General features: G+C 38.4%; 1 protein-coding gene across 1 annotated transcript; it reads right to left on the reverse strand.

The window, feature by feature from the left end:
- Positions 1–2,000: 2,000 nt before the first annotated feature.
- LOC122806042 (olfactory receptor class A-like protein 1) lies at positions 2,001–2,981 on the reverse strand. The gene has a single exon (XM_044076281.1). It carries the CDS (start codon positions 2,979–2,981, stop codon positions 2,001–2,003), a length of 981 nt encoding a protein of 326 aa, XP_043932216.1.
- Between the last annotated feature and the right edge of the window lie 8,999 nt (positions 2,982–11,980).

Genomic DNA, 11,980 nt, shown 5'->3' on the forward strand with positions numbered 1-11,980 from the left:
ATCCACAGATGACTGCAAACTGGGAGCTATTATTGAATCCCCAAAGGATGTAGATATTCTACAAAAGAGCCTTACAGAAACAGATGCTTGGTGCCAGTGCCATGAGATCAAGCTCAATGCCAAGAAATGTATAGTTAACCCCTTTGGAAAAAACATGTACCCATGAATTACCACATAGGTGGCAGTACACTAAACACTGAACGTGTGATAAGAGACTTAGGGACACAGGTGGACAGTGGTCTCACCTTCAATAACCACATCGTCACAATAGTCAGGAACTCCTTCTATGTGGCACACCTCATCACTAAGGGTTTTTCATCCAGAAAAAAGGAGGTCATTGTCTCAATGTACTGATCCCTCATTAGACCCATTATAGAATACAGTGCCTCATTTGGTATGTACCTCTCAAGACATCTGCAACAACTGGAAAGGCCGCAGAAATACCTCACTAAAAGAATCACAGGCCTAAAGCAGATGCCTTATGCTGAACATCTAAAAAACTCCACCTATACTCTGCTGCATATCGTCTACTCAGAGGCAATCTCTGCTTCACATACAAGGCCATGTCAAACCCAAAACTGTTGAATATGCTACATTTAAAGAAATCCCAGTCCCTCAGAGACACATGCTCCAGGGATCTAAACCTTGTCATCACAATGAACAAAACATGCTGGAGGGATAGGTTCCTGACCCAGAGACTCCCCAGACTCTGGAGTAGACTGCCCATATATGTCAAGCAGAGCGCCTCTTTGGCCCACTTCAAAAGGAACCTTGATGATTGGATGGGAGATAGGAAATTCACCCCAGGGATCATGTCAGTCGCCCTGCTAGGCAGGGGTCCAGGAAAGTAAATACTGTGGGAAGAAATAGCCAGGGAATTGTTATGGCTAGTCTTGTATAGGTCCTAGGGCCGATAGCCTAGTATCAACCTATGAACCTATGAGCCTATGAACAATCCCACCCAAATTGTGCATTAACAATGTTACATAGCAATATCACATAATGCAAAACTCAATACTATAAACTGCAGTGGTATAGAACAAGACAATAAATAAATAAATAAATAAATAATCTCCATATAAATGCAAACATGCACTTTCCAAAGCCAGTAATCTAACCCTCTGTTCATGATAACACAGAATCCAAACATGCATAACACATACTGTGTTCCATTCAAGGACATTTTACAAGCAGTGGGGAAAATAAAGCTGCTACTTAACTAGGATTAAACACACAGAACAAGTGAACAAAGTAGTTGTTATTGGTTGTCAGTCTGGTATGCTTACCTTTTTTCAACAACCTTGGCAGATCATTAAATTTAATGAAATTCCACTAGGAAATGCCTTCCTTTCTGAATTGTTTTAAGGAAATAGGTTTGTGTTGGAAGTGATCCAAGATTGTTAGTCTTTTTAATTGAATTTACCAGGGTAATTCTCAAAGCACACAAAAAGAAAACATTAGTACCCATATCCTTAATAAGTTCTACTGCGTAGGTGAATAATAGGTTCATAGGTAAGTACAAGGCTTGCTGTCCTTGACAGCTATCTTGGGCCAAGACAATTTTTCTTTCAAAGTTGATTATCAAACCCTCTACCCTGAGACTGTGAGTGAAACACCTTATTATACCAAGTCCCAACCTCTTTAATAATAAAAGATTCATTAAGCATCAACAGGTATATACTGTAAACATTTCATAAAATGTAATTAATACAGTAGGATATCCCCTTAGTTATGTTAGCAAAAAGAAAAATAATGGCAAATAATATACAATTCTGACTTAATGTTATTTTTAATTCCAGCATAAAATCTGCAGCCCACTGAAGATGTGATCTTTATTTGAGATGCATTTCAGGGATATATTGCTACATTGACTTCATTGTGAAGATGCTGCTAAAAATTTTTCTTCATACCTTAATAATTTCACTCAGTCAAGAAGTTCAAAGATGAAGACTTTAGAATTACAAGGCAAAATATAAATATGTAATGCAATTAAACTGCATTTAAGAGTTCATTTCTTCTGTCTTTATTTCTATATGTGCAACAGTGCTCTGTTTAACTTTTTTGTCCGTATTATAAGAAAAGCATTTCAGTTTTTGCTGAATTTTTTTATTTGTTCCCATTATTACCAAAGGGCTAACTGCAGTATACAACAAAGCAAAGAAGACACGAGATGATGAAATTACAGGTGCGACATTAGAAACAGTGAGGGTATACATCCAGATGGCATTATCAAGTCCAAACAAGAAAACGTACAGTGTTACCAACATAACTACAGCTTTAGCTGCTTTTAACTCTGTGGCATTTCTTTGCTTTTGGTCAGGACTTCTGATGTTCTGGAGTTTTTTATTATGTTTGTATAGAATTGCAACAATGTAGCTGCTAGATAGTACCATAAGGCCAATAAATATAAAGTCTCGAAAGGAATAAACTATTCCATTCACTCTGTATGCTACTTCATTTGGAAATAAAACAAAACAAAACTCTAAGTTGATTGCATATTTGGGAATAGTTGAATTAACTTCAGACTGAGTATACACGAAACCAAGAGGAATGTAAATGATGCCGTTGATACACCATATGAAAAGGAAGATAACAACAATATTTTGAGCCACCTTCTGCTTCAGTGTTGTATATTTTGATGAAGGGGGTAAGAGGACACTACACTGATAGATGCTTAGCACGGCTGTTATACACACAGACATTGCTCGGCAAACACGGTAGGTAAATATAACAACTTTACACCCATAGTTGTTGAATAACTTCTGGATGCCTATGTCTGTGAGAGCCTGTGGAATTCCTCTCACAAGGACAACTATAATATTTACAAAGGACAGTTTTGTAAGAATTAAGTCTGTTGGCATGAGCTTCTTATCAGAAATTGCAGAGACGATGAACAACATCAGTATGGTGAGATTTGCAGGTATCCCAATGATAAGAAGCAAAAAAAAATTAGCTGACTTTGGATTTAACCTTATTTCCATGTCTGAATGTTTCCTGGGTGAGTTTGGATGTCTCTTTGAAAGTGCTATAATGAAAAATACAAACAGGTCACTTTGCTTTTGCATTGTAGAAATTGCAAATACACGTGACTATTTCAATGTGAAGGATACTGAAACAAATGCCTTAATTATGAGGATATTATTTTATTTTATTCTAAATTAAAACAACAAAGAAAAAAAATGCCACAAATACTCCACGTACACTTTAACAGAAATCAATAAGCATTTTTGTTCTACATGTAAATCTGATTTCATCAGAATAACAATATTACCAAAACTACAATTTAAATGTTAAACATCACATCACATGTTACAGAAGCACAAATCAACAAACAGATGATATGAATATTTGTCAGATGACCAATGAATACAGAGTCCAAACAAAACATCATACACATTGTAAATTAACTACTTAGAATAAAATACTAACCTAAAAAAATAATTAAGAAATTTCTCATTTAATTTAATCTTCAGAATGCACCCATTTGAAACTGTTTAATTAAGCCCAGGGGATGGGCTGTTAGTTTTAATTGTCAATACAGCTCCCTTGCCTCAACCATTTCACTCCATAACCCACCACTTGGATTTTTATTAACCTTTCTTAAGTATAAAAAACTTGAATTCCTGTCCTGTTTGTGTTTTTATGTGTTTATAAAGTGCATTATTTTCAGAGTCTCTTTTCATATCGTATGCATACTTCTAAATATGCTCTCCAAGGGTCCTCTTCATTTTGCCAATATGGAAGTTTGGGCATTTTTGGCACTTTGCTGTATATGCCACCCCTATGTATTACATGTATATCATTCTTTACATTTTATCGCATCCATTTGATCAATTATGATTTCCTTAGATTGAATAATATATTTACATTGCAAACAATCCACATGTGAACATACCACTATTATTTTTTTTACTTCATTCTGAAATATATTAAATCCATTTTGCATATATTGTTGTGGACTTAATCCCCTTCTAGACATAAATCTCAGTTCATTAACCAAAATATCTAAAGTTTCACTACTGTGCAGAAAGATGTCCCAATTTTTCTTAATAATTGTCCTGATATTACAACTGTCCAAGCTATATGTCATAACCATCGCTTTTTCAAATTTATTATTAAGTTCTTCATGTGCACCATTAAATTTATCATCTTAACCCCCAGTAATGGTACATAAAAACCTATATTTCTCTTACTAAAAAATTCTTCAAATATTTCTGATATAAATGTCTCTGAATAACCTCTCTTTATTACATCTCTATCAAAGCAGTACATTCTTGTAGAAATTAATCCTTGTGTGATATCATGCCCTCATATCTAACCAGTTGCCCTTTTACCATAGCTTTCTTTTGATAAACTGGATGCCTGCTATTATAATGTAAGAAAGTGTTTGGATATTTAAATATATATATATATATATATATATATATATATATATATTTTAGAAACAAATTTATTATTTTTAGTATCTATAGTGATCTCTATATCCAAATAACAGAACTTATGTTTAAAATATTAGCAAGTAAATATAAACAAATCAGTTGTGTTATTAATATACAGTACAAAATATTTTTTTCAACCTTTCCTCTGTATCCATCCATAGTATGTGAATGGCACCAAATATCTACCATAAACATGCCATGATGAAATGAAATGTGAATTAAACATACACTTTGTTTCTCATTCAGCCATGACAACATTTGCAAATGCAGGGGCAGATGGTTTACCCATAACAACCCCTGTTTTTTGCTTAAAATAAGATCCTTCAAAACATGAAATTATTAGAAAGGACAATTTCCATCAAGACTAGAAATGTATTAATCTGCTCACTTGTTTTAATAGTGAAATCCACTAAAACTTCTGTGAACCAGTCTCTAACACCAACAGTGACAAAAATCAAACTTTCCGCATACTTGTCAGGGGTGAATTTCCTCAAAAATCCCACAATTTCTTCAAAATATGTACAGGGAGTCTATGGACCCTTTTTATTTTAAAATTAACATACCTGACAAAAAAAATGATTTTTGAGCCACCAGCTTCAACTGTTGGTCTGAGATGGGGGTCATAAACATCTTTATGTATTTTGGATATACCGAATAAAGCATGATTTGTGCTTTTGTGACATGTGATATGGAATTTGACTTATTTAAACTGTGGTTTTGGTAATAATTGTTATTTTGATTATGTCAGTTGTATCTATAGGACAAAAGTGCTTTATTAATTTATATTACAGTGTGTGCAGTTTATTTGTGATGTTTTTTTTTTTAAGTTTTTGGTATGCCAGTTTATCCAGTTATCTATTTTATATTAATTACCCAATTCCTGGAAACAATTACCCTGGGATTCAGAAAGGCTTAGCACAGTAAAAAAGCTCTAATTTTTTAGGCGTGTGCATCATTATAAGCCTTTTTAATTCAGATACTGTTCACCCCCTTAGATGTTCTCCTTGCAGGAAGCCTTAACATGGACAGCAGTCTCATGGGTAAAGTTATATGCTAATATGGCAGTTCCAGAGGCATGGCTAATGCTGATTAACCAGGTGCTCTCCATCAGAAATGTCCACATTTCCTTATTTACTCAGCTGAATGATTCAGAGAAAATATTATTCTATAATAAAAAACATTAAGGTCATTCATTCACTCCAATGGAAATACTTGTGCTATAAGTAAGTTCACAGTAGTCATGGAGTTGAGGATGTGTTAGTGTGTGTATGTCTGAGGATATGCGAGTGCATGTCTGTAGGGACATGAATTATGATGCATGAATGTATGTGTGTCTGCCTCAGTGATCACACTAAGAAGGTTAAGTATGGAGTTCTGAGTCTGGTTTTGTGAGTGTGTATGTGTGTGTGTGTGTGTGCATGTGCACACATGTTAGAACATGTGTGCTGCTGAATAGGTATATCTATGAATGTGAATGAGTGGGGTACTTGTTTTAAGATGAGTAGACGTGAGAGGGTTAGTAAGAACGTATGGAAATTTGTGTGTGTGTGTGTGTGTGTGTGTGTGTGTGTGTGTGCGTGTTTGCGTGTGTGTGTGTGTGTGTGTGTGTGTGTGAGCGTGTGTGTGTGTGTGTGTGTGTGTGCGTGTGTGCGTGTTTGCGTGTGTGCGTGTGTGCGTGTGTGTGTGTGTGCATGTGCACACATGTTAGAACATGTGTGCTGCTGAATAGGTATATCTATGAATGTGAATAAGTGGGGTACTTGTTTTAAGATGAGTAGACGTGAGAGGGTTAGTAAGAACATATGGAAATGTGTGTGTGTGTGTGTGTGTGTGTGTGTGTGTGTGTGTGTGTGTGTGTGTGTGTGTGCGCACATTGGTGTAAAGTAAGCAGGACTTTAATGACTTTTATTATTTTTGGGCCAGTGACAACACAGAACATGTAACTTAAGTTTATGTATAGGAGAAAATATTTTAATAAATGATTGGATTGCAATGCCAGCATCCTCTGTCATTAAACAGTATTCTGAGTGTGTATTATGTTTTGAGGAGCAGACTTTAGCTCTACACTGTTATACAGATGGAGAAATGAGAGCAGACTGTTCTGTGTCCAAGACAATGAGCTGTCCCTTAGAAATTAGTGCACAACTAAATATAATTAAACTACTACAGTATCCCACTGCATTTCCACAGGATAAACATCCAAAACAGTACAGTCGCAGCATGCATTGCCATAGACATAAGCATGCCATTATACCATTATTGCATTATACTTCATGATGAAGGGAAGACACACAATTAAACCATTACTGCAGTAGAGTGCACAGCCACAGGTGCATACATACATAATCAAGGGAATTATTGCATCATGTCATATGGGCACAGGAAACTGTATTCTATTAAACCATTAGAGTGTTATGTTGCATGAATACAGAAAAATATACACCATTAAATGACAAATGCCTCACACTGCATGACCAAGGTACATTTAAAAACATTAAATCAATACTGAGAGATGCAATTACATCAAGCACCTAGTGTCATTGCTCTCTACCCAACAAGCAAGTATATCTGGCTCTGAGAAGGTTGTCAACATGAACACCACACCTCAAAACCACCCACACCTACACAACACACCCACACATATGCAGATGTCCTCAACAAAATCATACCCAAACAAAAGAGACCTCTGAGGCAAAAACACATGCGAGCTCCATTGTCCACTACACCACATACCACACATAGTCCACACACCTGTGTCTCACAGCCACTAAAGGCTAAACATAAACCCAACATATTAGTCATAGGAGACTCCATTGTGACACACACAGATGTGCCCCTCACCAGCCTGGAAAAAGAGAAAGTCACGGTTAGTTGTTTGTCGAGTGCCAGAATCTGCCCCATCACCCATGCACTCAAGTCTCTCAGAAGGTACTGTTATGACTCTGTCATAGTCCATGTTGGAGTGAATGACTTGAGATGTACCTCCCTGGAATATATAAAGAGAGACATGATCAAGCTCGATGAATTTGTGTCTTGGGCAGGCATGTTCCTAGCCTTAAGCAGCATTCTACCATCACCCAGAATGATGCCTCAATACAAACAGAAAATGATTGACTTTAACAGTTGGCTTAGTTTCTGGTGTCATTCCAAGGGGATCTAGCACCTGACAGCCTGGGATGACATGATTGACAAACTACAATGCTTTGCCATTAATGGCTTACATCTCTCTCCCTTGGGCTTCAGGTTCCTGGCAAAGGTTCTTGCCTCCCCCATAGTACCTTTTTTAGGCAATGCTATGAGGTCGAAACTACCAACATGAAAATTTCATCAAAAAGTAAATTAAGGGTCATGGTAAACGCTAGGAGTCTAAACATGAAACTGCACTCATTGCAAACATTCTAAACTCTGGAAGATGCTGACATTTGTGCATTCACAGAAACCTGGTTCAAAGCTGCAGAGAGCACTCTAGCCATACCAGGTTATTCATTCTATCATTCTTTATGATCCCAAACTGTGAGCAACTAAGCAAAAGGAGGTGGAGTTGCAATATATATAAAAAACATAAACACCTCCAGGCTGGTCAAACAGTACGACACACAGGAAACACTCCAGGTGCAGTTAACAATTCACAACACCATATTCAAATCATAGTTAGCTATAGGCTTCCAACTTTGACTCAAGATGCCCACTCCACCTATGTGGACCTCTTTAAATCCATCAAAAATTCAACCCTTTTCCCTGAACCTGGGCGACTTTAACTATCCAACCATAGATTCGAAGAAATACTCACTCCAAAACACAAATGCCCACCAATTCCTTGATTTCATCAATGCAAATGCCTTGGACCAATTGACTGACACCCTCACAAGAGGTGAAAATATCTTGAACTTGTTGATAACCAGCATGAGTAACCACTGCAGCATCCCTGGTAAGATCCCACTAAAAATTGGTCACTTTTGATGTCAGACCCCAGCTAGGACCAAACAAAAAAACTTCTCCAAATCTGATTCCAACCTCCTGAGGGAAGGTATAACAGCTTCACAGACCACTCCCCCTCCATAGGAACTGGCACATATGCCCAAACCTACACCAAAGTACTATATTAGCATTTATATAGCTGCATGGAGTCAGGAATACCCGACAGGATGAAATCCTCCTCCTCAAGGAAGAGTAAACCTGTCTGGTGGACATCTACAATAAATAAACTCTATAATAAAAGCAAAAAATTGCTGTCCAGGACCAAGAAGGTGCAGGTGCCTAATTGGAAGCAATTTCTCCTTAGCCTGAACAAGCAAATAAGAGCACTAGTGAAATCCTCCAAAGCAAACTTCGAGTCCAAACTGGCTACATCTACTAAAGACAATCATAAGGCCTCCTTCACATATGTTGGCAGTCTCAAGGGAAGCATCCAGATCTGCTCAGAACTGGTGGTCAAGGACACCATATACACAAATGCTGTAGATATAGCCAACCTTCTGGCAGACATGTTCAGTGAAAACTTCACCCCTCTGCCCCCCCCCATTAGTAAAACAGGACAGTCCCAGTATCTGACCCCCTCCCCTTATCTCTAGGGTACAAGTCATCACTGCCCTCTCAAAGGCAAAAAATACAGCCTCCATGGGACCTGATAACATCTCAGGCTGCATCCTACATGAACTCAGGCAGGTACTTGCAGCACCATTAGGCACCCTACTCAGTCAAAGCCTGAGTACCGGCTTCATCCCAGTTGAGTGAGGGACAGCCACTGTCATCCCTTTGCACAAAGATGGAGCATCCACTGATCCAGTGAAATATAGACTCATCAGGATGGTGCAGTGATGCAGCGGTAGCATTGTCTCCTCACAACAAGAGATTCTCCAGTTTGATTCTCAGTTGGGGTGCCTTTTGTGCAGAGTCTTCATGTCCTCCCTGCTTTTGTGTGGGTTTCCCCCGGGTGCTCTGGTTTCCTCCCACATTACAAAGACATGCATCTGGAGTGTTTTCCCCAGGCCTCCGCTGAAAATTGGCTTCATTCCAAGTCAGACTTTCCCAGTCAACAAATGTTAAATAAATAAATCAAGAGAAAGTAAGAAAAAATACACTGGTTGAGATGAATAAACTGTTGAAAACCAAAAAAAAAATACTGTAAAGAAATACCAGTGGAATAAAACACTGCCAGGAAGTATATAAAAAGAAAACCATTTTACTGAACAAAAACATCCTTTTGTTGATGATAGTAAACCCCATCAAAGACAAAAACTATATTCTCAAGCACTTTTCTTATACAAAGGTCTATTAATTCACACACTGAACTGTTGTATTTATATGTACATATGTTTTTTTAAGTCCTTGAGTTTATGGTGTTTCAAGTGACTGACTGTTGCTACAATGTGATTGGTTCTCTGTTAATTGAAGTGCATATATTTATGCATGCAAATCTTTCTTCATGTAGATGGTCTGATGAAGCAGATATGAACGTGCTTACCCCTTTTGTTTTTGTTCAATAAAACTGCTTTCTTTTTATATACCTCCTGGCAGTGTTTTATTTTGCTGGTATTTGTTTACAGAATAAAATAAATAAATCAGCCTAACTAGCCTGATTTGCAAGGCCATGGAGCAGATTATCTTGGACCTCATTAACAAGGACATTGGAAACTTCCAGACACTTGATCCCATACAGTTTGGTTTCGTCAAGGGGAGGTCGTGCCTGTTAAATTTGGCTGACTTCTTTGAGACAGTCACCAAGGCCATGGACAAGGGGATGATGGTGCACATCGCCTACCTTGACCTGGCCAATGCCTTCGATACTATTCCTCACTCAGGTATAATAGATAAACACTCTCAGCTAGGCATCAATCCACATGTTACCAGATGGGTAACAAACTAACTCACTGATAGAACCCACCTAGACAAAATAGGGGAAGCTTCCTCAAGCAGCAGACCCATAATGAGCGGTGTACCCAGGGGCTTGATCTTGGGGGCTCTGCTGTTTGGTATATACTTTTCAGAGGTGCAGGTCAAAAACAGAGGAATATGGTTGACCAGGTTTGCAGATGACTGCAAGCTGGGTACTGTCATCAGTTCCCCTAATGATGTGGACATTCTCCAAGAGGGTATCATCCAAACAAATGAATGGTGCCAGAAACATGCACTCAAACTGAATGCCAAAATGCATTATCATCCCCTTTGGGGAGAGTGATGCCCCCACAAATTATCGCACTGATAATAAGGTCCTAAGCAAGCAATCAGTCATGAGGAACTTAGGCACCCAGGTTGATAGCAAACTGACCTTTGACCACCATATTACCTCCATTGTATGGAAAGCTATCTGCATGGCACACCTCATTAGTAAGGATATCTCATCCAGGGACAAGGTGGTCATACCATCCCTATATTCTTCCCTTATAAGACCCATTATTGAGTACAATGCCCCTTTTGGCATTTACCTCACAAAGCACATACAACAGCTGAAAAGACCACAGAGGTTCCTCACCAGGGGAATCCAGGGCCTCAAACATCTACCCTACACAGATAGGTTAAAGGCCCTGTCCCTCTACTCAGTCATCTACAGACTCCTCAGAGGTGACCTCTGTCTGACATGCAAAGCAATCTCCGACCTCGCCTTGATGGGACTGACAAGTCAAGCTCCACCCAAGTAACGCACACGAGCAACCTCAATCTGGTGTGTGACATCAAAAGGACTTGTTGGTGGGACAGATTTGTGTCCCAGAGACTCCCGCTTTTGTGGAATAGACTCCCTCTCATCAAGCAGAGTACCTCATTAACCCTTTTTATGCGCAACCTGGAAAACTGAATGGTGAACAGAAAATACACCCCTGAGATTCCACTTGTGTCCCTGCTGGACAGTGGCATAGGGTGCTGACTTGTTGGAACATGGGCTAAATTCTTGGCAGGCTTGTAAGAGCCTTAGGGCCAATAGCCTAGTAACTTCCTATGATCCTATAATCTCTTTTTGAATAGTAAGAAAGCTGTGCTGTTCTGCAGAAATTTAACACACAGTTTTTATAACAAGATCTTTCTTATCAGCTGAGAGTGTTGGAATATGTTACTGCAAACTCCCCGTTCATATCACATTTCAGTTACCAGTTCCATATAAATTAACAAGGATACACAGAAGAGCTGACTGTGTAACCTCTAGTCATTATTACACATTCCCACAATGATTTACTGCTTTCCCATCAGCTCACTTATGTGGCTTGAAAAAAAAACGTAAATTCCTCTAAAAGGTGTCTTTTCTCCTCCTGCAATGAAAGGATTAGAAGCATTATCATGGGTAGAAGAGCTAAGGTGATATCTTCTTGGCTTAATCTCAATACTCTTTCATTCCTGTTAAGGTGCTAGAACTTTCAAGCTACATTCGGCAACACCATTTCCTTACCCAAAAACATCATGGACTCTGGACAGGTCATAGGACATTGACAGCACTTTAGTGCCAAATTAAAGACATTCTCCTCAACATGGATAAAAGTAACTCATCAGGAGCAATTTTCAGTCACCTCACAAAAGCTTTTGACTTCATCAACCACCAGTTCCTCCTTTTC

The sequence above is a fragment of the Protopterus annectens genome, chromosome 7.part0 (genome assembly GCF_019279795.1).
Source record: "Protopterus annectens isolate FY-2018-M chromosome 7.part0, PAN1.0, whole genome shotgun sequence".
NCBI classification, from domain to species: Eukaryota; Metazoa; Chordata; order Ceratodontiformes; family Protopteridae; genus Protopterus; species Protopterus annectens.